The sequence below is a fragment of the Hippoglossus stenolepis genome, chromosome 2 (assembly GCF_022539355.2).
Source record: "Hippoglossus stenolepis isolate QCI-W04-F060 chromosome 2, HSTE1.2, whole genome shotgun sequence".
Classification (NCBI taxonomy): Eukaryota; Metazoa; Chordata; class Actinopteri; order Pleuronectiformes; family Pleuronectidae; genus Hippoglossus; species Hippoglossus stenolepis.
This window is the reverse complement of record NC_061484.1, coordinates 6,283,189-6,311,061: the sequence shown is the minus strand read 5'-3', so window position 1 is coordinate 6,311,061 and position 27,873 is coordinate 6,283,189. Positions and strand designations below refer to the sequence as shown.

Below are 27,873 nucleotides of genomic sequence, written 5' to 3'. Positions count from 1 at the left end.
CGCTGGCTGGCGTCGCGGAGCCCCAATCAGGTGCCATCACACCCGGTGTTTGAGCCTACCATTGGCTGGTGGGGAAAGGAGCTGCGCGCAAAACCAACCCTGCTGCTCACACTCTCCTCACAGAAGCCGAGCTGAGAACATCATCCGCTTTGAGCGCTTAGGCGCAGTGATTACATCCTCACACACAGAGAGAGAGAGGGATAGAGGGAAAGTCCTGTTATTCGCCGAGTCTTTATTCAGAAGTTGCGTTTGTTGTAGATTTGGGCGCAGCGCGAACAGGAGTTTTTACTCTCCTCCTTTTTGTTTTTGAATTGCTCGTGTGGAGTTTCCTGTTTTTTTGTTTTGTTTTGTGACTTTCTGCGAAGAAGGGGCAGTGTGCTCTGTGCACGGGGAGAGCTGGCTATGCGTCCTGGCTCCAGCCTGCGATGTTTGCGCTGACGCCAAAAACTCACAGACCGGCGCAGAATTGATTAAAACAGAGAAGCTGGGATCAAATGGCTGTGCTCCTCACAGCTGAAACGACACAATGTTCCACTGACCCGAGGCTGAGGAGAGGAATTTTGGAATCGGACAGCCTTGTTGCTGTTAATTTCACTGCCTTTTTACGGACAGAGGAAATAGGAAATGCTCGTTTCTTGTAAGAAAAAGGAATAACACTCTTTTTTTTTTTCCGTCTTGAAGTGCACTTTGAGAGAGGGGGAGGAGATGATTCGGTTAATATTCCTGCTCTCCATCCTGGATGGAGCCGTCTCCCAGCTGCGTTACACCGTGCCAGAGGAGCAGGAGCCTGGCTCGGTGGTTGGGAATATTGCAGAAGATTTGGGGCTGGACATCACCAAACTTTCCGCTCGCCGCTTTCAGACGGTGCCCAGTTCACGGACACCTTATCTGGAGGTGAACTTAGAGAACGGTGCGCTCGTGGTGAAGGAGAAAATCGACCGTGAAGAAATCTGTAAGCAGACCATCCCGTGCCTATTGCACCTGGAGGTGTTTCTGGAGAACCCGCTGGAGCTGTTTCGCGTGGAGATCGATGTGATGGATATCAACGACAACCCGCCCAGCTTCCCGGAGACGGACATCTCCGTGGAGATATCGGAGAGCGCCATCCCCGGGACCCGTTTCCCGGTGGAGAATGCCTTCGACCCGGACGTGGGCACGAACGCGCTCAGCACATACGCCATAACGAATAATAACTATTTTTACCTTGACGTGCAGACGCAGAGCGACGGGAACAAGTTTGCAGAGCTGGTGCTGGAGAAGTCGCTGGACAGGGAGCAGCAGGCGGTGCACCGCTACGTGCTGACGGCCGTGGACGGGGGCATCCCGCAGCGGACCGGGACGGCTCTCCTGGTCGTTAAAGTTCTGGACTCTAATGACAACGCGCCCACGTTTGACCAGTCCGTGTTCACTGTGAACCTGCGGGAGAACTCTCCCGTGGGCACGCTCGTCATTCAACTCAACGCCACAGATGTTGACGAGGGACAAAACGGGGAAATAGTTTATTCTTTCAGCAATCATAACGCGCCGCGGACAAAAGACTTGTTTAATATTGATGCCAGAACAGGTAGGATAGAGGTGGCGGGGGAGGTGGACTATGAAGAGAGCAACACGCACCAGATTTATGTCCAGGCGAAAGATCTGGGCGCTAACGCGGTCCCCGCGCACTGCAAAGTGCTGGTTAAACTCATGGACATGAACGACAACACACCGGAGATCGGTTTCAGCACAGTGACCGAGTCCGTGAGCGAGCAGGACGCGCCGGGCACCGTGATCGCACTCTTCAGCGTGTCGGACCGAGACTCTGGTGAGAATGGACAAATGAGCTGCGAGATCCTGGGAGATGTTCCTTTCAAGCTGAAATCGTCTTTTAAAAACTACTACACCATCGTGACGGACGGACCACTGGACCGAGAGAGCACGGATTCGTACACCATCACCGTGGTGGCGAAAGACAAGGGCCAGCCTTCACTCGCCACCAGCAAGTCCATTAAAGTGCACGTCTCCGATGAGAACGACAACGCGCCCCGTTTTACGCAGGCGGTTTATGATGTGTATGTAACTGAGAATAATGTGCCCGGTGCTTTCATTCACGCAGTGAGCGCGTTGGACCCTGATATAGGACAAAACGCTCTTATTACTTACTCCATATTGGAGTGTGACATACAGGGCATGTCTGTGGACACGTATGTGTCCATAAACCAGGACACCGGCTACCTTTACGCGCTGCGCTCTTTTGATTATGAGCAGCTGAAGGAGTTTAGCTTCATGGTGCAGGCTAAGGACTCAGGTCCCGCTGAGCTCTTCTCTAATGCCACTGTAAATGTGATCATAGTTGACCAAAATGACAACGCTCCAACTGTAATAGCCCCCATCGGTAAAAACGGCACAGCCAAGGAGCACCTGCCGCGCTCTGCGGAGCCCGGCTACCTGGTGACGCGCATCGTGGCCATGGATGCGGATGATGGGGAGAACGCACGGCTGTCCTACAGCATCCTGCGGGGCAACGAGATGGAAATGTTCCGCATGGACTGGAGGACAGGGGAGCTAAGGACAGCCCGCAGGATCTCACCCAAGCGGGACCCACTGGGCTACTACGACCTCCTGATCGAGGTGAGGGACCACGGGCAGCCCCCTCTCTCCTCCTCCGCCAGTGTGAGTGTAATATTAGTGGACAGTGTGGTCGAAGGCCGCAGCGGGGACCGCGGCTCGGCCTCCAAGGCAAAGGAGACCTCCCTTGACCTCACCCTCATCCTCATCATCGCCCTGGGCTCCGTTTCCTTCATCTTCCTCCTGGCCATGATCGTGCTGGCCGTGCGCTGTCAAAAGGACAAGACACTCAACCTGTACACGTGCCTGATGGCCGGCGAATGCTGCCTGTGCTGCAGCTCCTGCTGCAGCAGGCAGGCCCGGAGCCGGAAACAGAAGAAGCTGAGTAAGTCCGACATCATGTTAGTTCAGAGCACCAACGTGACATCAGGGGTCGGGCCCGTGGGGCAGGTGCCCGTGGAGGAGTCTGGTGTGGGCGGCGTGGGAGGGGGCTTCGGCTCCCACCACCACCAGAACCAGAACTCCTACTGTTACCAGGTGTGTCTGACACCGGAGTCCGCCAAAACGGATCTGATGTTCCTCAAACCGTGCAGCCCCTCCCGCAGCACCGACACGGATCACACCAACCCCTGCGGTGCCATAGTCACCGGTTACAGTGACCAACAGCCGGACATCATATCCAACGGCAGCATCCTGTCTAATGAGGTAAGAAAGGCCGGAAACCGCCTCAAACAGCTTGTGCCACTTGTTTTCACATCAGAGGTGGTAAAAGTGAACAAACCCCTGATTTGAAGGTTTAACCTAATTTGAAAGATCCTCCAGAAATCCACAGCTGTGCCCTCTTCACGTCAAAGCGCCTTACCCACCCAGGTCACGCGCAACAAAAGTGTCAGAGAAGATGGAAAAGGAAGCTGCTATTGACTCCGCTCTTCTGCTCTGTGGCCTCACTGTCATGGGGAATAGTGGCTGGACGTGGCAATGGTTAAACCTCGTGTGGCCTTTTAGGTGTATTCACGATGGAGCGCTGTCAGATCAGCCTTTATATCATGCGCAGCCGAGTGTGACAGGGATCCTGACTCTGGGCGTAAAGTGCTTATAATTTCCCAGTTAAAGCACCAGGTTGGAAGAGGCTTTAAAAAATTCAGTGTTTGGTGCTATTTAATCTGACCCATATTTTAACCACAAACCAGACACAAGAGCGCGCAGAGGGATATTGATTTATCTCTTAATGTATTCAAAGTTTGAAATATTTCCGTTAGCTTTGTGACAAGGTGTGACACCTGCCGTCACAGTGAGTGTTAATTTGTATATATTTGGAATGAAGTGGACACCTGAAATACATTTGTAAACGGTGGATAAAATGTCGCCAGGAGCGCACTTCGTTACGCGCAACACAGTTTGATTCCATTAGAAGCCTTTACCTGCTGGTCCTTTGAATTGCATTCGATATATCCCACGCAGGTCATAGAGTTTTGGGTGGCAAACATCATCAGGAGTGGGGGGGAGTGGGGGGGAGACGTGTAATTTGAGGGCCCTGTTTTGTGTTCAGCCTGTGCGCTCTGCTCGGGGGAAGCTGTGGAGTTGGGGGCTCTTTTCTTTTCTCCCCTTTTTTCCTGTTGATTGCGGTGCGCGGCTGGAGAGGAGCCAGACACCAAGTCACAGCCCTGCCTTTGCTGCGCGTTAAGTATTCCGCGCACGACCCAGCACGGCAGCACCGTGAACAAAGGTTGTTCAGTTTCAGCGTCGGGCGGCTCAATCATTTACGCATTCAATCGCCTCCCTAACGCACTCTCCCAGGCTCTCGTCTCCTCTCACCCACTCACTCGCTCACCAAGTGGATGCGCGGCACCGTCGTTTCCCCCCCCCCACCTACGCCATGCGCTGCCACAGCTTCCCCTAATACAATTACACGCTGACAACCTGTGTATGCGTGTAATACGTTTCTCATTCTACATGTATGTAAAATGTCCATGTGGCAATTTGGCATAAAAAGTGACCATATGTGTGTTTCTGCGGGGTTTCTAGACAAAACACCAACGAGCGGAACTCAGCTATCTGGTGGACAGACCCAGACGTGTCAACAGGTATTGTAGAACACCCACGCACGCACACACACACACACACACACACACACACACCTTGTTTTTTTACTAGAGCTCAAAGCCTAGGGAGCCACATACCATCCGCCATCTGAGGCCCTCTAACATCCAATAGGCCTCATGGATCCATAACCTGCTCACATATCTGTAAAATTGAATATTACACCCATCAGTATGAATCCCGTATACTCCGCATCGTTAATTGTGGCTTTGAGAGGCTACATGGTTCCCAGTGTATCCATAACGTTCATCTTCAATTTGGCATCAGTCCCATAACTGACAGAGCAGCACCTATTAAAGCCCTTATGCTGGATTTCATTACATGCCATGTGTAACATCCAATTTAGACTCCTGACGGCTACCGTGACTGTATTAATGTGGTGTTGATTTCTGATTCTCCCTCTCTTCCTCTGTCTCTCTGCCCCTCATTAAACCCGTCTCCTCCTCTCCCTTCATCTTCCCTCGTCCTAATATTCTACATCGACCTCTCTCTCTCTCTCTCTCTCTCTCTCTGCCCTCTCCATTGTTTTGCGTGGCTCTCTCCTCTTCTTCTCCTCCTCTCCTCCTCCGGCACGGCTGTCTGCTGTACCATCCGCCTCTTCCTCCAGCTCGGCATTCCAAGAAGCAGACATAGTCAGCTCCAAAGACAGCGGCCACGGTGACAGCGAACAGGGTGACAGCGACCACGATGCCACCAACCGGGGTCATTCAGCCGGTGAGTCCCCGACCCCTCTATCACAATATTACGCTGTTATTTCAGTTCTCTAACTCCCTCCTGCCCGAGTTCCGATAGTGTGTGTATGCGATTTTGAATGGGATGATGCTGACTTGTCGGTGCGGACCACTGGCTTTTAATTTCCTTAATTTGAGAGTGTGCGAAGGCCTGGGCTCCGGGGCCACTGGCTGGATGGCTGGCATGAACAGCCCCAGAGGTGTTGATTGTATTTCACACCCGGATGAAAGATTGGAATATTTGGGGAATTCTCTTTCTCCTTCTCTCTCCGTGCCTCTTGCTTCCTCCCCTTTGCTCTTTCTAACCCTGCTGCTGTTTCGCAGAGCGACACTGAAAAGACAGCGACTCACAGCCAGCCAGTGTGTGACGCCCACGGTGCTTTAGTGGCACAAATCAATAGGTTCACTCAAGTGAAAAGAAAAGGTATTTAGGTTAATTTGATATAATCAGATGCATTTCAGCCACAGAGTCAGTGTTGTACTGTCCTTGTTGGACAGTACAATCAAACACATCAGCAGCTTTTTAATTTTTTTAGATCTTTGGAGTTCGTAAAAGCAAAGATAAATTGTTAAAGTTAAAGAACATTTCTCCATCCCCCTATCCACACTCTCACTTCAGGTTTATTTACTGACTCCCGTTTGTCTTCTGCACTTTACAGTGTGGTCGATTTTTTCTAGACAAGGTCTTATCATAAGCATCCCCCTGTTCTCTCTAAAATTCTATTAGGCTTGTACCTGTTTATTGATCAAAGTGGAGTCAGACAAAAAGCGGAGCGATACAAAATCGCATTTCTTATTGAATTGCCCTTTCCTTCTGAGGGATTGTTCCGCGCGGCTTGCGTTAGACCCCTGGCCAGACCGGAACCTGCCAAATATCATATCAGTGCCGGGAATACAAATAGAGAGCAGATAAGGTAGCTGTTGTAGGATAGTGAATGGTCCTCATCAGGCTCCATTATCAATGAACCAAGCCAAAATAGAGAGCCAACATGAAGCAGTGGTCGTGGCACTCCCTGGCCTCGTTGATGAAAGAGGCTGCGAAGGTCAAACTGTGTGAGACTGGAATGCAGAATTGGAAGAAATCCAAAGACTCCATTCTTTCTCAGTCAAGAATAAATGTTTTTTGTAATATAAAGATTAGCATGGGTATTTAATTTCACATTCAGAGTGAGATATCTTGCATCACAATCTGAATTTATCTATAAGTGGGAGAGTACAGTGAAGTCATGCAGAGTAGCCTGGCTGTGGATAAGTGGTACGCATTTAGCCCATTCAGCCGGCAGGTAACCCCCGGGCTTCAATAAGGAATCATACATGACACTCTATTCCAGGACTGGCCTGTGAATGCATTTGGGAATTTATTCTGAAGCGGGATATTGACTTGTCGGTTTACTAGCACAGTTACAGGATCGCATTTATGAGCCTGTAACATGTTTCCTTTAGCTTTATTTAGCTCCGAGCGGGATCATTTGGCAGTGGCCTGGGAGCGTGCACAGTTGGTGCGGCGCTCCGTATTTCATGCTAAGACAGCCACATTTGTTCCTCACGTTGAATTTAGAAGGGAACAGCTTACCACTCCATGGGAGGTTACTCCGCACGGCTGGTATTTTTGGAAGAGGGACGCTTTAGTTTCACCGACTTCTGTAAACAAAACCAGACGGGCCTGTTTGAGAGTGTGTGGCTGTAAAGGTATACCTTTGTCTGATTTAATATGTAGGTGTATACATGATACCTGTATATAATCTGCTTGTGTGTGTGTGTGTGTGTGTGTGTGTGTGTTGTGTGGGAGAAAACAAGTCTCGGTGATGATGACAGAATAGCAAAGGAGTTTTCCTTCGAGACACTGCTCTGATAAGCTTAAATGAGATTCAGTTTATGAGAGGAGAGTGGTCGCTAGTGCTTGGCACGCTGCCAGGTGTATATTGCATCTATATCAGAATACACATTGCTCATTTTATGTCTCTGTATGCATATGTGCACCTTTTTTATTGTGTAAATATATGGGGGATGAGAATATGGTTGCTCATCTCGCATGGGTTGTGTGCCGTGTCTGTGTAAGTTTAGTGCTGGGTTCGCGTTCTTTAAGCAGAGAGCCAATCTGCATAAGCCTGAGCGAAGACTATGTATAGACCATGTGTATTTTTATGCCCTTCTGCAGCGTTTGTGTGCATAAGCAAATCCGTGTGCGCACATGCATGCACACACTTCTACTTAGCATGCACGTACTGTAAATACGCTTCCATTCTCTATGTGTGTGTCTTTGTCTGACACACATATATTCGCTTCCAGGGTTTGTGGCAGGGTCTCATCCTTCATTCTGTCTCCCCCACACGTTGGCTCTCCGCAACACTCGGCTGATCAGTAATTCATTTCTAGAACCTTTTGCATAGCAATTATCAAAGGAGGGTTAGAGGCAAGGTTCCCTCACGGGACCGCGCGGCGCACTCTCCCTTTTGGTGCACCACGGAATATTTCAAATCAAGAGGAAACCATTTCCAGTTGGCATATCATCAACTACACCTGGCGTAGCTTCCCGCACGGCCGCTCCTCTGACACTTTAGAAAATAAGTCTCCCAACGTGGTTTTAAATCAAAGGGACACTGCCTGTGAGGCTGGGATATCACCGGATACCTTCAGAAAGTGGGCAAATGGCTTCTCTGAAAGCGGCGTGTCTGGAGTGAGGCGCAGCTGCGTCAGGAGCCAAAGCACTATTGATTGACTGCTACACCTTTTACCTCCCCGCACCCGCTCCTCTTTTTAGGTTGTTTGATTCGCATTAGACACTGTTTACCTCATTATTTCCCTCATCATCCTAATAGAACACGACGGGAAGAGTGAGCAAGCAAAACAATAAAGGTGACAGATAAGAGAGGATAAAATATTCATCAGTGAAAAAAGGGAAAAAAAATTGGCATCTCAGAAACATTCGATCAGCTGCGGAAGGCTGCGTGACGGGTGGGAGACTGGAAACGATCATTATCATGACGTTTGTTTTGGTGAGAACAACAGCCGTGACAAATGGGACAATTAAATCACTGTGGCAATGGTGTATTAGAAGGCTGATTATGAATTAGTTGTGGGCACCATGTTGCAGTTTCCCATGTCAGTGAGCTGTCAGAGGAATTTAGCTCGCAGCGTTTTGACACATCCTCCTCTCAGGCCCCAGATAATGACAAGACAGGAGTGGGGCCATAGAATGAACGATTGGTGCACAAATATAGATTTAGGTCAAAATAATACAACATATAATTATGTCTGGGCCTCAACAGACCTCAAACAACGCCCTCAAAAGACAATCAGTTTGCTTATATCGCGACATAACAACAAATAGCACCAAAAATAGGCCACTTATCCAAAATCTTTCAATTCTGATCAAAAGACTTAAATCAGAATGAAACTGCATCAAACTATCAATTTCAACAGTTGTCTCTCAGTCACTCACTCAACATTAATATGTCAGAAAATAGCAAAGCAAGTTTCCCAGGCGTGACTTGGTTAAAATGAACATAAAGCACCAGCTCACTCTCGAGCAGAGGAGAGCATACAAAAATCTCAATGTGACTTGAAAAAGCAAAAAAAAAATCTATTACAGCAAAGAGGATTAAGCAACGTCGCCTCATTAAAAAAATCTATCTGCATTTTGCCTGCAACAGGTGGAGATGTCACCACTTACACGCTGAGCGCTTTGTTCAATGTCAATAAAAGTCAGTAAAAGTGGTGGCAGAGAAAAGGGTAGATCGATCAGTTTGATGAACTAACTGCATCAGCCGGCGACATGTGTTTTCTTATGTCAAACTCAGCAAGAAAAAGGACAAAAAACACTATTTCACATGACCTCTTTACAGCATGAAGACAGACAGAATGAAGAGTACAGTCAGAGTGTTGTGATGGATGTGTTCTTGGTATGTGGTTTATGAATGAACTGGATGGCAGCTTGAGTGTTTCCGGAGGGACGGCGACTCATCCTCATTTTCAGTGCCAGTATTTATGAAAATGTCTCACATCAGCTGAAAACAGCGGATCAAAAAGTGAAAAGACGCATGTTGCTGGCCTCTGACAGGTGCCGTGGATATTTATTACTGAAGTGGAACATAAGGCAGGAAGACGAATGGAAATCGCAGCAAAAGTCCTGGGAGTCGTAAAGATGCTTTGGCCACGAGAAACGCACATATCATTCAGCTCAGAGATTTAATATCGGCGAACATCTGCTCCAGCCAGGTTGCAGCGCAACACTTCTGACAGAAAACACATAAAATATGACGTTAAGATACATGATGGTGATGGTCAAAGTGATCTATGACAAGCTGATATGATCAAGAACCTTACCGACAACACTTTAGTGCACATTTACGTCATGCGAGTAACACCAGTTTATTTCCTCCACCAAGGCGGTGAGGGTTTGGTCGGCCTTTGTTTGTTTGTTATAGCAGAACTTCTCAAAAACTACTCATGTGATTCCCATGAAAGTTTTTGAAGGGACGGGGCGTGACCTTGTTGTTTGGTGTGGATCTGCAACACTGGGCAGATCTAGGAAAAAAATTAAAAACGTTTCAATTTCTTTAACATAACATTTTTCAACATTTCAGTTCATTTGCCGGAGAATATTGAATGGATCTTGAAAAACTAAAATCCAGACATATTTCAGGGAATGATAACTATGAGTGTGTGAAAGATGATTTTGGGATAACAAAGGTGGCTGGTTGTAAATTGCTAATATAGTTTAGATAATCTGACATATTAGTTCATAGAATCTGTTTGATTCTCTTCTGCTTGCCGGGCTGGATTTCCAATAGCAATGTAATTTACCTATTATAACCTCTTATTCTGCTGTTATAAACTCTGATCAAAAATGGTTAAATCAGATGAAATAATACCTGAGTGCTAGTAAATTACCCTTAAATGGTGCAGTCAGGCCTCTGTGTATAGACTCTAATGTCTATGTGAGGTATTGTCAGAGCTCTACATCGTAGGGTGCTGCCTTCAGAGAGAAGACCCAGTGATGAAAAGCATACAAACCAGAGATCAATAATCAGTGGTCATCCAGAAGCTTTCCTCTAACAATATATAAGGGGCCGTATTAATCAAACGGACACTCTTAGGGCAAGCGGCCATCTTGGCTCTCTTTCCCCAGCCCATTTGCTCTGGAACAAACATCGAAAATGGTAGCTGCCTCTCAGAGACTCGGGACAATTTCTCTGTCTGTCATTACTGGACATGGTGGGAGCCATCTTGCTCTGTTTTGGCCCTGGGAGGTCTCTGGTTTACTCATCACAGCCTCACTGGCCAACTCATGTAAGGAAGCCATGCTACTCCCCTGCCGTCCTGAGCTGCTGTCCAAATATTGACGTTCTGTGTCTGTAGTCTCTCCGGAACAGTGGAGGACAAGATGAAAAACAGAGGTATGGATAGAAGACACCCTCTACCTGAGGGAGGTGGAGTGTTTTTTTTTTTTTTAAACAAGATAACTACAGAGGAAGAAACGGCCAGAGAGGATTAAATGTGGGAGAAAATAACGAGACAGAGAAAGAGGGGAAGAGACTCAGAGGGACTAATCTAGACAGAGAGGGAGACAGACAGATGAATGAGTGCTGGGAGGGAGCGACTGCAAAACCCGAGTGCAGCAGATATACACCCGCAAAGTGAATTCAAACACGGGGCTCGTGTTTTCTCAGGATTTGTTTTCCTTCATTTCCCCGCTCCCGGTTGCTGGATGTATGTCAGTCGGCGGGCGCAATTAGTCAAATCATGCCAACGTGGGATTTCGGCAACACGCAGAGACGTAATGAAAGAAAAAAAAAGAAAAGAAACAGAAGTGCTGATTGCTTATTAGCAAGTAGATTGTGTTCGCGTTATGTAGCATCGTTTACATCTCCTTGTGTGTGTGTGTGTGCGTGTGTTAGTATATTTGCGTGCATGTGCATGTGCATGTGCATGTGCAGGCGTGCGTGTGTGTGCGTGTGTTCTTCCTGCCTGATGAGGTCACGATGAGAGATAGGGCTGCTGGCGGGGCCTGTCATTGCCAGTCACCGTTCTGGTTGTTGTTTTGCTTCATGCCCGAGGAAGAAAAGGTGCTTTGCGAGGATCAACAGCCACCGGGTGTCATGAGCGCGCGGCCTGTCTGTCTGTTCACTTCCGTACGTCTACATATGTCTCCGCGTTGAGTATTTTTAAGTGTGTGTGCTTTCGTGAGTGCCTGGAAACGTATGTGTTGATGTCCCTGCATTTTTTTTAAGAGCGAGCCGGCAGGCAAAAATCACTGAGTAGTTTGGAAGCAAGTGACAAGAGTTTCTCCGCGCCCGATGCACGGTAAACAGTGACTGCTGCAGACTATATTTACACATCATCTCCAGAGCACAATACGCCCTGGTGCCTGCTTGAGAATATAGTCAGATATGAGAGATATGGAGCAAAAAGTGAAGCTTTCTGTTAATCCTCTGACATTAATGTCTGTGTGCTTTCTGCAAAGTTGCACACGACTTTGTTTTTTACAGCTGTGCTTCTGTCGTTCAGCTCATTTGTTTTCATGTTTAGATACAAATGCATCGAGGCGACCAACCACTTTATCACAGAGGTGATTGCAGGGCCCTGAGGTCAACGCCTCTGTGCGTCCGAGGTGGAAATGAATTTGCGAAAAACTCCATTAAAAGGCTAAAGGCTAACAAAAAGGTGGGGATTAACAGAAATAGCATTTATATGCCCCCCCAACCTTTAAAGACAGCATACATATACATTAGTCCCAGGGGTGAATCGGAGGCCAAATGCAAGTAAAGACCACTAAAATTCCTTAATTAGGATTTACACAGCTCTGCCTGTTCTCCACCTGATCGGACGCAGTGCAGAGCTGCCGCTGACACACAACCCACACGTGCCGGGTGGTGATGAAAACAAATGAAGCCTTTGGCAGCAGAAGCACTGACTGCTGCTGATTCTGTGGGGCACACGGGAAACACAGAGGTAAACAGACCAAAGAGGCATCTGACATGTTCCAAACTTGCTGAATCAAACACAATAATAAAACCCCCACAAAAAAAAAAAGGATCTTTTAGCCGTTATACAGAGTTTTAATTTGTTGGTGCCTGTTCGGCGGCATTTTCTTTTGTTTTGTTTTGTTTTGTAAATAAGAGGTGATGAAGCAGAATGAAGAGAACTCCACAAAACCCTCAGGGAAAAAAACAAGTTTGCGCTGTTGACGTTGGTTAATCAAAATTTAGGCATATTTTTTTATTTTTGCGTTTAACTTGTATTTAGGGAACAGTTAGAAAAAAAGTGTATAGAAAGTGAAGGGTTGGATATTTGTTGCAAACATTTTTTTATGAAAGGGGTTGAAATAGATTAAAAAGTAGATTTCAATTTGCTATTTTATCATTTCTGGTGATTAAAAATCAAGGAGCTCCCCCCCTCTCTCTATCCACCTCTGTTTAACCCCTCTCCCGTCTCCTGCTGCGAGGCCCTGGTCTCCCCCTGTCTTTTCTGGCCTTTGCTCATTCCATCTGTGATCGCCTGGGTTTCCCTTCCCCTCCCTGATGGTTCCCGCAGTCTCGCTGCCTCTCCTGCACGCAGTCTCGCCGTCTGTGAAATCTGTGCCCCCCGTTGTTTGGCCCTCGCCGTCTCTTGTGTGTGAGCTCTGTGCCTCCTCCTGGCTCTCCGGTCACTGCACGGTGCCGTCGTCTCTTTTCACACGCCGCGAGGCACCGTATTAGGAACTCGATTAGATCCACACGCTGCTCACAAACACCAGAGAACAAATCAGCCACGGTGGCAGTTCCGAAGACAACCTGTAATACAGGGTTTCACATGTGCACACATGCCATTTACAGCTAGAATAACTATGGATCATCATTCTCCTTCCTTCTCCTCCAATATCTTTTGTTACGGTAGTTAATAAATAAAAGTGGATTTTTTTATTTTTCCAAAATAAAAGGTAGAATAAAAAAAAAAATCCTATGCAAATTTCCGCTTTAACCCTGCTTAATTTATGTTTTTTTGCCCTTGATAGAGATGCTAATGCTGCATTAAATCTTCAGTACAAAGAGCTTTGTGTGTATTTTTTTTTTTTAAGGGATTATCATCAGTAACTGCAAACACACATTAGAAACGTGCTGAATATGACTTTTTCTGCATTGAATTGTGTCTGCAGGTAAACACTGTGTGTAGCCTGAGAGACAAACCCGAGGGCAAAAAGAAAAGCCACGAGCCCCTCTCGCTGCTGCTTCTTTAATCTTATTGCTTTAAGTGCACAGTAATGACTGAGGCCGACTCATATGAGCATATCAACATTGTTATCGAGCCCTCCCTTCTCCCGTCTGGACTATGGTGGTCAGACAAAGTACAAGGATGATGTTTGGAAAGAATTTAGGAAGAAAACCATCCTGAAAAAAATAAACAGGATTCCAAAAAGTAAGGTAGACATGCTCCCAATCCTCGGGGGAAATTACACCTTTGCACAGCTGTCATAAGACTGGTTTGATATTATCCCACCACAATAACGTTGTGCTTCCCGTACACTGTTTTTTTTTCATTTAGTTTTAAAGTCTCAGACTTTTGTGGCATCATATTGTGGGAACATGTCGAGTCCAAGCTTTCAGTCCGACAGAGCAAACAAGACAAAAAGGTAACCAGTGTGCACCATTGCATAGAGGACCAGAGACACATCTTTTTCTGTTGCTCTGCCTCTCTCTCTGTAGGCAAACATAATCCATAATCCATGACAGGCTGATATTTTGAGATTTAGTCTTAATGTGCAGGAGGGGTGAATGTAGGGAGGGGAAAGAAAAGCTTTTCCTCAAAGCTCCAGGTCAAAGTGAGGCTGCCACAGAGTGAACACAGTCCTTCAGCAAGTTATACTGTTGCAGATAATAGCAGGTTACCATATTAATTCACTGGCGTGGTTCTATTGAGCTGTTCTGATTAGTAGAAACAGTATTTTGAACGCACCTCTAAAAGTAACTGTGTATGAATACTATAGGCTTAGCTTTTTTGTGTAATATATATTACAGAGCTTTGTGCTTTTAGTCATAGAGGAACAGTGGCATTATCAGTGGAGTGGATCAGTAGAATAGATTTGTGTAAGTAGACCCTCTGATCTGAAGCCCTCTCAGCCTCGGGGGGATTGCAGATACCAGGATGTCCACTTCTTCTTTCACTGCCTCATTTTCTACCTCCCTTTCCCATTGCATCTCTTTCCTCCTCAACTTGTCAGCGGTTTTTCCCCGCTTTGAACGCGTCATTCCAACGCTTTCCCGCATTGACCCGGCTTCGCTGGAAAAAAGCAGGAAAACTGCGAATCCAATCTGCGCAAATGTCGAGAATGGCTGCAGGGTCTTATTATGATGATGACTCTGTTCATGTCTCTTGTTCCTTTCTCTAGCCTCTTTATAATCTCTCATACTCGTCTCCCCCCCGTCCTGCTCTCTTTATTCTCTCTAAGAGAGTGTAATTAACATAACTGGTACCTCTTTCATGCTGGACGTGTGTGTGTGTGTGTGAGTGCCTTATTCTATTTTATCATTTCAGATGTTAATTTCATCTTTTTTTTTGTTGTTTTTGGCAGTGGCTCTGTGTCAATTACACACTTTGCTGGTTTGTGTAGGGATGACTGACATTAGTGTGATTAAGCAGCCAGTGAATATGTTGTTTGTTTTTGTGGTACCATTTCGTAAGATGATTGTCATTTTCTTGTGCAGGGTTTTAGAATATGGATTCACATTTTGTCTCTTGGTGTTTTGGAATCAATTGTGAGTCTGAGGATGTTGATGCAGGGAGTGTGGGGGGGATGTTTTCGCCACACCACATCACTTTGATTGCACATTTCATTCGGAATGAATGAGGTGAGGAGGAAAACAAACAATTCGCTTCATCAATGTTGGCCTTGTCTCTGTGATGAATAGCTTTTGCTGCACTTTTTCTGCTCGCGACATTGGCAAATGATTGCTAACTTGTGTTCCCTCTTCTGGTCTCTTTCTCTCATCTCCCTCCCCCATCTCGTCTTTCCACTCCAAATATCCGCGCCGCTTCTCCTCCGCTGCTCCCTCTCCTTCCCCTCCATTATCATCCTTTATATGTCGGTAATCTCCACCTACCTCACCCCGCTCACCCTCTCCATGCCTCCATCTGTATCTCCTTCTGCAGGCACCGACCTGTTCTCCAACTGCACGGAGGAGTGCAAGGCCCTGGGCCACTCCGACCGCTGCTGGATGCCGTCGTTCATGCCGTCAGACGGGCGCCAGGGGCCGGACTACCGCAGCAACCTGCACGTGCCCGGCATGGACGCCACGCTGCCCGACACTGAGGTACCCTCCTCCGTCAACCTCTCCGACCAGCTCACCATGACCTCGCCTACCGCCTCGTCCAACGATAGGTCATTCTCCACCTTTGGCAAGGACGGTCAAAGATCACAGTCACACCACAGCCTTCACCATCACCTTCATCAGCAACAGCAGCAGTACAGCTCCAGCACGCTAGAGAGGAAAGAGTATGATAGGGGGACCCTACCGTACAAACCCACCTTTCTCTGTGAGTATCAGTATGAAAGCTCCCTGGGACCCTATGACTTTGGTCTGGTCCAGTACAGATACTGAAGGAGGGAACAATTATTCTGCCTCTTGATTCTGATCTGGACTTTTTATGTTGTTTATCAACTCTTATTTCTTATATTTTTAAGGAGGTTTTTTTTAGAATATACAGCTTAATGTTTTGTTGAATTGTTTTATTGCTTATTTTTGTAAATTATAATTTCTTCTTTTGAATGTAATGGAATCTACCACTGCTAACTCCCCTGCTCCAAAACACCCTTTGAAATTCTTAATCTAACCCCATCCTAACTCTTAACACTGTCTGTAATCATATGACTTATTATAAAATAAACACAATTTGGATTGGACTCATGTGAAACTGCTGTGGCCCCTTTTTCTTTATTTTATTATCCTTTTCTCTAAATTTGACCCCTCAAAATCCCTTTTTATCTGATGCTCATATAGGAAAAGGTCATAACACACAAGCACACCCCATGTTTTTATTCCGACCATCCTCACACGCATACAATTATAGAGAGTTAATAGCTTAAATAACAGGATTTGAGTGTGAAGGGAGAAAATAAAAGCTACATCATTTCATATTGAAAAACACATCTTTTTTTCCATCTGCTCAACAAAAGGAGTTTTGCTCAAGCACAATGACTTTCCTACTGAACAGCTCGAAAGGTGAAAAACACAACCCACGCTTCTTCTTCTCCACGAGGAATGAAGTCCATTTGTTCTCAAAAGCCAGTCTCGAGTATCTATACTTGCTCGCCAGCCGATCAATACCTGACATAAAGAGGGGTGGGTGAGGTGGGCTTTTCAAACGTGAGGTCACAAATCCTCAGCTGGAAAAGTCTCGTACACAAGTTTGTTTGTTGTTGTTCTTTTGCGAGAAAGGAGAAAAACTACCACTAGGTGAAGTCAGTTTAATTTGGCAATTGAAACGTATTTATATACGCTGGAGAAAAACTGAATTTCTTGCTGGGATTTCTAAAGAGATTCTTCTGAAAAGGATGGCGGGACACTATTTGCCGCTTTCAATTGCTTTCCAAGCTCTCGCACATTACATGAATATTCTATTAGCTCTAAGAGTAGAGAATGGATTCGATATACACATTCAGTAGAGAAGTCATTTCCAGGCAAGTCACCACCATCTTAACTACCATCCTCCATGATACTGCATGCTGACTGTGGGTTGTCTCTCAGGTAAACGATGAATACCATAACCTGCTTTTCTTTTCATTTTTTTTCCTCCTCTTTTCTTGTGTGCGACTTGGCAAACAGAGCCAAGCAATATTCCTCTTGCACATCAGGTCTGTGTGAAAAATAATTGGTATTTAGCCTTTAGGTGCTAGAGCCTGCTTTGCTCCAAATATAGCTGCCTGCGTGTCTGCTCATCTCATCTGCCTCGCAGGGTTAGGATAAATGCACTCCTTATTCGCTCAGACCAAAACTCGCCACAAATTTATTTCATTTTACTTTTCTTTTTTTCTTTTTTGATTTACGATTTCTCACATTTTTCTGGTCTGTTGCAATTAATCGACCCCACAAATGCCATGGCAACGTTTTGTTGTTCATCAGTCTGTAAAGAATATGGGAATGGTCCCAGAGGCTGAGGCTCTATTAACCAATCGGCATCATGTTCTCCTTTTAAAAATAGCACCAAATGCTACTAGTGGCTACGGCAATGCTCTGATCACCAGCGTTGCCTTGATAAAGGGTTTATGAATGTTTAATGATCCATTTATAGATAATTAATGAAGCAATTAGTGCTCTGTGTATTTTCTGTGCATGCATTATGTAGCCACCAAATTCTGAACATTTATCTTCGCTGATGGACATGTTTTTACCCAATTCCCAAATTAGTTGTAGCGTTACACTGCGACGACCAGCCTTTAGGGTATATAAATAACTTCACAGAGAGTCCTCTGTGGCATGTATCCTTCCAGAGATGGTATTTCGAGCCGATTGTGTCACTAAAAAGTCCCAAGGGGAAGGGTGTCATTTGTCTTAACAAGTGTGTTCTCTGTCTTTTTGCAGCCCGCAAAAGGATTTGCTAGCTCGTTCCACGTGGACCTGTCGGAGACAGCGTGAATTTCTGTACCAGACCACCAACGCCGACGCTATAGACTGCGAAACAAAACTAAACAAACAGCAACCTGGACAAGAGCAACCTTCGTTAAACTTCATTATCTTGGCTGGCGAGCTGTAACGAAGCCTTGGCAGTGGTTGCCGAGGGAGGGGAGCAGAAATTGAACTAGATACCCGAGGAACAATCCAAGGCCTTATTCCTCTCAGCGGGACTGAGACCGGGGCCAAAACACTTGACATGTGACGATTATGAAAATCATCAGCAGAAAGAAGAAAGGAACTGATCTGAACAGAGGAATACAAAAACGACAAGTGAAAATAGGAGAGACGGATTCACTCACAGAGGTGGTTTGTCTTTTGTTTGGACTGAGGAGTTAGCCTCTAGAGATCTGTGTGTGCCTGTTTACATGGAGAAAAAAAACTAATGTTTCTGTACAAACTACAACCAACGTCACACGGAACCCTTTAGCTATTTCTATGGTCACCACGAAGCCAACTGTACAGAGACTGTTTGGGGAGGAAAAAAGGAGACTGACAGCCAGAGTGAGAGAAAGACAATTAGGTAGAGAGCAGGTGTTGTACAGGTATGAAATGACAGGAGAAAAAAAAAATGAAGGAAAGGGGGACAAGTAGAGATGATGTGCAGTACTATAAATTCTGTATCTCTGGTTTTTTGACTTGACTGTCTTTATATAACTTCTCTTTTTTTGTTTCTGTTGTTCTTTCTGTGTGGTTAAAGTGTGCAGACTCTAACGTATTCCAACGTACAGCTACAGACAGGAACAGGCGCTCCGGAGCCGGGTTCAGTCCTCTTTCGTGTTTAGCCACTTCAGGAAGGCGAGTTAAACAAACACAGACGATGCGCAGAAAAAGAAAAGGAGTTTAAACATAATCCTCATGTTGAGTCTGTCAATAAAATATCACAAATGAATGTTCTCATTTCTACACTAGTGACTAACAGTTCCTTCCTGAGCTGACTGCCGAGAAAGTGAAATGACCCTTTACCAGGATGTGGCTCCCTTGATTCCATTGGCCTATACATAAACAATCAGACACATTCAGTGGTTTTTATCATGTGTGCAAAGTGTTTACTGTGCTATTTTAAAAAGCTTATAAATGAATATAAATCTATATATATAACTCTATATATATATATATACATATACAATATACTTTTTTCTGAAAACTGTGTAACCATTGGTTAGTTTCTACACCTCATATTGTCATTCAATCTAACAATACGAAGTACTACAAAATCAAGACGTGTATCGATTCAAACAGAGAAGGAGTGCTGAAGCCGACAAAGCAAACCCCTTCACATAAACCATGGATTAAGTTGCTGTTACTTGTTACTTTTCACAGTTTACAGACGCGAGGCCTCGTTGTGTGTAGCCACGACACCCGTTTGAGTTGTTTTGGCCTGTTGTGTATTTTTACTAGCAGAATATGTGTTCATGTACAGGAAGGGGGACTATCACAATCGAGCTAGATATCAAAGTTTTACAATCATACAGGAAAGGTATACACAGACAACACACGGCGAGGCACAATATGACACGCAGGCACGCACCCACACAACACACACACACACACACACACACACACACAGGTCAAGTGGTGATAAATAAACAGTGTAATTGAAGTTCTCTTATGTGTGTTTTGTCACGTTCACCCGGGAATGATAGCATATAAGGGATCAATAAAACACAAGTAGGAGCCTGCAGCCTTGCTTGCGGCTCTGGGAGGCTGTACTCTGGCACAGGTGTGCTATGAGCTAAATGCTAACATCAGCATGGTAACATGCTCACAAGGACAATAAAAACATATTGATGCTACGCAGGTGGAAGCTTTACCATGTTCATCATCTCAGCTTGATGCATTAACATTTGCCAATTAGCACTAAACACAGAATGCAGCTGAGACTGATGGAAAAGTTGATTAAAAAATTTGAGCTGATGATGGCACTAAATGGAAATTTGAAGGATCACCAAAGTTATTACAATCGACCCTGTGGACATGCGTAAATAAATACATATCAAATTCCAAGGCAACCCATCCAATAGTTGTTGGGAGATTACAAAGGGGGGGTTTCTATCAAGGCTCATATCAATTTGTATGATGTTCTTCCTCATCCTTTAGGTCACACTAAATTATTAAACATGTCACACTAACCCCTCCGATGTGCTGGCTGGAAATGCTTTGTTTTAGTGAGACATCTGATGTCAAATGGTATTGATGATAATGGTGAAGATGATAATGATGATGATGATGATGCAGATGGTTTTATACAAAAACAACTTGCTCAAACAACCTTTGGTAGTGTCATGTATGGTTTGCAAAGAGAGTAATTCCTCCCTTGCATCAAACCGAGCATTGATCCTACACACAAATGTTTGGACTCGTTCCCAGAAAAACTGGAAATGTCTTTTGTCATCCTTCAGTGTTTTTTTTCATATCAGTAATCTGCTCTACGGTGGTTCTTAAAGACAAAATTACACGTCTAGCAGCTCTGCAGTGGCCACAACTTTCCACCTTAGCTTTTAACTCACTCACCACAAAACCGAAAAAAACCTGGCCCTGTTCAGACCTGGTATTAACACCAGCAGTGAGGGACTCCATCACAAGTGGAGAGCTCTAATTTTGTCTGTTCACACCTTGCATTGAAATGCATCCTGAATGGGCCTCCAACGACAACTTGTGATGGGAGCTCACTTCCAAAATCTATATGAAAATAATCACGCATGTCATTTGTGTCCGCAAAGACCAAATTACATTGGTTTAATCCATTCTGTGTGTCAGAGTGTCGAGTGAGCAAGAGAGAGACAGAGACGTGACAGCGTGCTGAGTCAGGAGGGCTGAGATAATCAATGAGCTGTGTGCAGAAATATTATTTTATCTATTTGGAAAAAGTGGCCAAAAGCAAATTACATATATCAAACGAAAAGCATAAAAATACATTTGACAAAGAATACGATTCATTGTGAAACTCTAAGGGGTTCGGAGGACGTCAGATGAATAGGTGGTCCTTCAAATGTGGCCCGGCACACATGGTCTTTATACCAGGTCTGAACGGTGTCTTTGCGCATGACAGGCAGCTTTCACCAGACCTCATTCTGACAAGCTCTGCTGAAGAGAGTTAAGTTTATCCAAGTGCATTTGTCCTTGCAACTCATTCGGTTTAGCTGCATGTTTCCAGCTGTAATGAAGCTGCAAATTGGCCTTTTTCATTACTGTGAGCACATCCCTGCAAACCAGGCCCAGTGATTTATTTTACTTTGACAAAACAATCATTGTCCATTTCGCTTGTAAAACTTCACTTTGGACATGTGATACCTTCGGGATCACCATGATGCTTATGAAAGATGATATCCATCCAATATATTTTAAAATGTTCTGGCTAATTAAACCGATAACAAACCAACAACAGGTCGACATTACCATTCCTAGAACCATGGAGCTTGCTTGGTTAAAAATAACATTGTATACTTGGATAAAAGTGGCTCTTTTTTACAACCATTGGAAACCTGCTGCAGAAACATTCACCGCCAAAAAACAAGCAAGCTATGAACCCGCTTCTCACTTCAAATCCTCACAGGGCACTTCTGCTGCTTTCACTGTTGTTTTTAGAACATGAATTTTCATGAAAATTTATTCAGCTATCCCAAAAGAATCTCGTGGACTTTCAAGATGTAATCACCATGGTTGTGCTCTACTTTCCTCATTCCCCGACCTCAATAGCTCATCAGAAAAAAAAGAAGAAAAAAAAACTTTTTCTGGTGCCTGCCACTCTAGCCTTCTGTCCATTTCTGTCAGAAACTACCCCTCAACATCTCAACCTCGCCCCTTCAGTGTGGAGTGATCCTCACATGGCCTGGCACAGGTTCACAGAGACAAAAAGAAGATGAAGAGGAAAAAAGAGTGCTGGAGTCTGGTTGTGGTTTTTACTGCTCAAAATGAGGTCCAGGGTCATGGGGGAGAAACAGCAGTCCCTCACTTAGCAGCCTAAAAACAGAGACAATCTGTTCAGGTCTATCACAAGTTAGCCTTCTTTTACGAGCAGGGAAACATGTGACCAGTGCATGTGAGCACTGGTGGTTGGGGCTGGAATGGATGGCCTTTGGGGTTCTGATGAAAGCAAAAAAAACAATCCAGCGCATATTTGTGTATGAGACTGAAAAATGTGGGAGGAAAAAAAATAAACATAAAAGGAAATAGCTTTGTCCAATGTTGAAATAACAAGGTTTCATGATAATACATTTGTGCACTGTTGTTATGATTATATGATTTAATAATGATATTTTCCCAATAAAAGGACCTTATCCCATTACATAGAAATATGGTATTATCCTAGAATTACCCTGTTGTGAAAAGGTTTGGCCCTCACTTCCATTATGAAAAACTGTGAATGTAATATAAAATGTGACCAAAGGCTGGGTATCATTCGACACAACAATCCTTTTTTGTTTTTTTTTACATGTAACAACACATGCCAACCTGGTCTGTGTATCAGTGTTAAAGAACTTAGATGATGAATTGTGTGATAAACCAATAAAACAAGTTTAAAAGCTGGGAAATGATGGAAAAGACTATGACTTCATATGACATGTCTATTGTGTTTATAGCAGTTTACATGTGAAGGCCAGGCTTTTGCTTTTTCATCGTCTTGCTGTGTTTTGTATAATACATGCATACATTTGACAGTGGAGATGTGACGTGAGAACACAGCAGAAGACCTGCCACAGGATTCAACACGAGCAAGTGTGGGGGAGTGCGATGACGTTTCTAACAGGCAGCAGACACAAAAATTTAATAAAACAAAAAAGAAAAACAAATATCTCCGCATGAAAAAGAAGACACACACACGTAGGAGACACCTTCGAAGATGTCAAGAGAGTTTGTGGCGATAAGAGCCGAAACCGGTGACGATGTGCTGTAAACAAAAAAATGTGATCTCCAAAGTGGAATCAATTAATTATGTCCTGCCTCTCCCTGCTGCAGCTCCCCTCACCTGAATCCTCTGGAGGATTTGTTGCTGTGCTGCTGCGTTGTGCATGTGTGAAAGAGAACCTCTGGCGAAAGTCTAGACCCAAGTCTCTGGAGTTCCTCCGGAGGTCATGTCTGAAAATGGCTTAACGTGGCTTGGTTAATATTTTTTTACAAATTTCAGATACCAGCACAATATCTGATAATCTGTAACTGAACGATCCATCTTCAACAGCCTGTTTGTGGAATATGCACAATTCCTTCTGGATAAAGTTTTTACTCACTCCAACACAGACTTTCTACAGTGCTCAAAAATCTGTGATAAAATGTTCTTAACTGAAGTTTCACTTATGGGCTTTTAATGGCGTAAGATCCAGTCACACATCCTTGTATAAGGTTTAATGAAGAATTAACTTCTAAGACATCAAATATTTAGAAGTCTCATATCCGCTGCTAGTGCTGCTAAGAAATCGAGAAAGTATAGGCAAACATCTTGGCTTCACAGGACAAGCGGGTTAACCCACAGGAAGAGACACGCATCCTGTCATTGGCTGTGAGATGACCTGATCTGGTACAACCGAATCGTCTTGTCCATCTCTCCTCTTCTCTCCGCCCGTGACTGAGGTGACCTCGCAGTCGGTCTGAGCCTCCTAGCGTGTCCCTCATATTCTTCCCCTGGCAGACGCACTTCATTACTCTGGCTAAATAGACTTTCGAGAGACCCCATCAACCATCATTTACACAGCCCGGCCCCATCACCCTTCACCGATGCCCCCTCATCACACATAGGCACCCTGCCATTCACACATGCATTACATGGCTCGCCAATGTGGACACACAAGTGCGAGCAGGACACACCAACCGCTCTACTTCCTCCTTTGCCTTCTTATCCCCAGCTGGCCCATCAGTCAACACACACACACACAAACACACACTCAGGCATCCTTGGGCTCTATTCCCCAGCCACCTCATCAGGCCAGAGCAGACAGCTATTACAGTGTGCACTCTGGTGCCCGTTTCTCCTCCCCTCTCTTTCCTTATCTGCTGGCTGGCGGGGTCCACAACAACCTATTGACCTGAGACGAAGCCTCACTACCCCGTTGACCCCGACGCACTCTGCGTGCATTTATCGGAATGCCTGCAATCTCTTCACCCGCCAAACTCCATCTAACAACTCTTCATTTTATTCATCTCACCTCTGCAAGGGCAGGCCTGACATCGTGTTTGCCACCTGGGCCAAACAGTTGTCTGGATGATGTCATGATGTCAAGACGATACAGAAGAGTCAAAACGTGTCAGCGTGAATGGATTTCAGTTCACTTCACGGAAATATTTTTACTCAAAGAGCAATACAAGCACATTGGAATCAGAGCTTTAAACATAACGTATAACCTTAAAAATTAAGCACTGGTAGCTACACAGCAATTTGAATGCATAATGAGCCATCATAAGTCCAAAGATTATTTTTTAATTAAATCACTTATGGAAATGACTACTCTGAATGTTAATGTTTCCAAAGTGAGGACAAAACATTTTTAATTACATTTTTGATTATAGACAACATGGTTAATTAATCTTTTGCATGACTTGATAGATTCTAACTAAAGCTTTTCAAGAACAGACGCTCACTATTTTCAGTCACTTTGCCTTTAGTTCTCCTCAGGTTAGGGTCACGGTTGTAGTTTGCAGCATCTTTCACAGACTGATAACTCATGGTCAGACCGTACCCGGAACGCTATCCAGGGTAAAACTATCTCTATCTGTGCTTTTTCTTATCTGTTCCCAGGAATGAAAAACACTTGTTTTGGTTTTCTAAAATGACATTCACCAAATCACTGCCAGTACACACTGCAATTTTCACTTTTGATCCAAACCTGTGTGACACACTTAAAGAGTCAGGTCTTGCGTTTATTACCTGAAAGCAAACATTATTTTCGAGTGTAGATTTTAGGATGTTCTGTACTTTAGAGCGCAGTCTGCTTTGATGATGATTTCAAAGCCTGATTAGTTGAAAAGGGTCGCTTGTAATCATAAACCCACAGAGAATTCTCACTCCACTCATCGGTTTCCCTCAGTTTATCAGATGGGTTTTCTATCTTTTAACTCATTGTGTTACAGTCCTGATAAGTCCACTGTGGGCGACATGGTGGTTGCCTCACAGCAGGAAGGTTCTCGGTTTTGAATTTTGGTTCACCCGGAATATTTGTATGTGGAACTTACTGTGTGACTGTGGGTTTTCTCCACACACTCCAGCTTCTTCCCATAGACCAAATACATGCAGATTTTGACTAGGTTAATTGGATATTCTAAATGGTGTGAACATGAGTGTGAATGGTTGTTTGTCTTTTCATGTTGGCCCTGTGATAAGCTGGGATCTGTCCAGGGTGTACCCCGCCTCTCGCCCAATGTCAGCCGGCCCTGGCTCCAGTTGCCCTTGTGACCCTCAAGAGGATAAGCAGTATAGATGATGAATGGATGGATCGAGGGATTGATAATTTCACTGTAAACTACCTGCCATGGCATATATTTGCTGCTAGATAGCGAATATTAAGCATTGAGCTGCTCAAGAGTCAGTTACATTTTCAGGACTCAGTGGAGACCAAAACAAAACTAGAACAAGAGTCAGAAATAGACGTATCAGGTAGACACAAGCAAAACTCAAAATGAATGCAAACGTCAAGCAACCATCACCTACATAATTAACTTTCAATTGATACATTTTAAATTGGGTTGCCAAGGCTAGTAACTACCTAAAACAGCTGTTGAATAAATGATAAAATACAATATTTATATATGTACTATATGTACTGTAGTGTGAATGAGTTTCATCTTTATCATAATGTTACAGTACTTTTCTGCCAGTGGCTATAACCCCCACCTCTCCACTTCAGAGAGAATTGGAGAGCCAGGTGATCAAGTAAAATACTTCTTGTAGCTATTGTGAAATGTGGGATGATAAGGTCAGAAAATATGTTCTAGAAATCCTACATGACATTTTGTAATTGCTCTGTACTGTTATTACATATTTCACATACAAATCTAGACATAGCCTAACTCAGTGCACTTCTTGGTCTTCATTTAGAGTCATTGTGAACACTGTCAGCAGCACAGCGACACAAATTCAGCCAGCTTCACTGAGATATCCAGTTGTCAGTGCAGAGAAATATGAAAGCCGATGATTCAATTGGACATTCGGAAATGATTGGCATCGTTAAACTGATAAAATATACATATTTGCTTTTTTAAACATAGTAGTTCTACCATGCCGAAACAATTTTGAATGGAAAATGCTGTGGGGAACGGTATACTTAACTTGGAGCCTAATAATTAAATTTAAGATGAGGAGCAACCACAAGGCTCGAGACCAGAGAGTGAGGAGTTGCATGCAGAGCATCAGGAGACACATCAGTCACGTTCATGTGAGGGTGGTAATAGCTGAGCAGGGGAGTTTATGTATAAAAAGCCATAACCGTAAAAAGTGAGACAAAGAGAAAGATAGGTGCTGTGGACAATTGTACTGTATTCTTACATTATGTGGGTTATTATGGAACTGAGGAAAAATTATACTCAAAGAACATGCATAAACATCCATTAGCTATATCGCTGGGATTTGAACTGGGGATCTTCTTGCTGCAAGGTTATATCCTGCACCGCTGTTCCACCAAAGCAGATAAAAAAAGCAGATAAAAAAAGATTCTTTACACCATTCCGAAATATTTGTGTACAAGGAGTTTTTAAAATGTAAGTGTAAGAAAAGTGTCCCAGAGTCAAACATAAAGGCTCTGAGATTCGGCTGTCCAAAGCCCACTTTTCTTTCTAACTGCCACAACAAAGAGTAATTTTTGTTTTGATTTGCAGACAATTTGCCCGTGGACGGTAGAATCTATACTGTATGTAAAATGACAGCTCTGGATACAAAGACAGGATATGTCACTCCTCTGGGCTCTGTCATTCCAGGGCAGAAAAACAAAAGATTTTCAGTCTAGATCACAATTACTCTGCTTTTTCACTAACGGCACACATGCATGCACGGACGCATATACGCGCACACACATACACACACACGGTCATGCACTCACAGGGCCTGAAACGTTTTGCCCTCAGCCACCATCCCCTCTCATTCTATATTCTGAACAGGAAGTACTGAGTTGGTAACCTGGGGTGACGGAATCAGGCCTCTGACTCACGCCCTGACCTCAAGGCAGGAACAACCCAGTGAAGGACAGACCTTAGCCTCCAGCGCTAGGCTAATGCAACATGGCTGACAGAGACAAACAGGCTAACCACAGAGCCAGGATGACTACCATAAAAGAACAAACATCACTGAGAGCGATCGCTGCCTGCATCCAAAGCCAAAAAGAGGGCTGGGTTACAGCTGGTATGCTGTCGAAACACGAAAAACAGCCCTCATGGATGCAGGGGGAAATCAAATAGAAATTTTAAACGGTTGTTAAAACCGATTTCAGCATCAGCAACATGAAACAAGAAAGTTGATGACTTATACACAGCTGCTTAATAAGACAAAACCGATGTTGCTGGAATAGCTAAATAAAGGCACAAATCCCCAAAACAGAACAGCACTCAGTAGAATGCATATCTCAGTCCCCTACATTCAGTCAAGCTATTGCACAAACTCATAGACATCAGTCCCATCAATGTAATTTTTCATCAAGATCTGTGCAAATAATTACCTGGGAAATCTTGCAACGTTAAATAAAAAATGTTTCTTTCTTCGCCCATGTTCATGTCCTTCCACAATGAATGGTGGAAATCCATTAAGTAGTTTTTGCGTAATCCTGCTGACAAAACAACCAACCAACCAACCAACCAGCAGACAGGGACAAGAACATATTATCCTTGGCGAAAACCACAAAGAATGCCTACCTTGTTTTCAGCTGTCACAT

At 44.5% G+C, this 27,873-nt stretch overlaps 1 protein-coding gene across 3 annotated transcripts; it reads left to right on the top strand.

The window, feature by feature from the left end:
- pcdh10a (protocadherin 10a) lies at positions 1 to 22,555 on the top strand. 3 transcript variants are annotated; one of them, XM_035180913.2, is made up of 5 exons: positions 1 to 3,252; positions 4,573 to 4,631; positions 5,255 to 5,361; positions 15,507 to 15,667; positions 17,936 to 22,555. In XM_035180913.2, the coding sequence occupies exons 1-5, from the start codon at positions 706 to 708 to the stop codon at positions 17,987 to 17,989; spliced, it is 2,928 nt and encodes a 975-aa protein (XP_035036804.1). In that variant the 5' UTR covers positions 1 to 705; the 3' UTR covers positions 17,990 to 22,555. The 3 variants fall into 3 exon arrangements, with proteins under 3 accessions (XP_035036804.1, XP_035036789.1, XP_035036797.1); XM_035180906.2 differs by having other exon boundaries at positions 4 to 3,252; positions 15,507 to 15,890; XM_035180898.2 differs by lacking the exon at positions 17,936 to 22,555 and having other exon boundaries at positions 2 to 3,252; positions 15,507 to 16,268.
- The last annotated feature ends 5,318 nt before the right edge of the window (positions 22,556 to 27,873 follow it).

Excerpts from the sequence above, each read along its gene's own strand:
- pcdh10a (XM_035180898.2), top strand. The coding sequence starts at position 706 with ATGATTCGGTTAATATTCCTGCTCTCCATCCTGGATGGAGCCGTCTCC. Across the intron at positions 3,253-4,572 it reads GCAGCATCCTGTCTAATGAG|ACAAAACACCAACGAGCGGA; the intron begins GTAAGAAAGGCC and ends CGGGGTTTCTAG. Across the intron at positions 4,632-5,254 it reads AGACCCAGACGTGTCAACAG|CTCGGCATTCCAAGAAGCAG; the intron begins GTATTGTAGAAC and ends CTCTTCCTCCAG.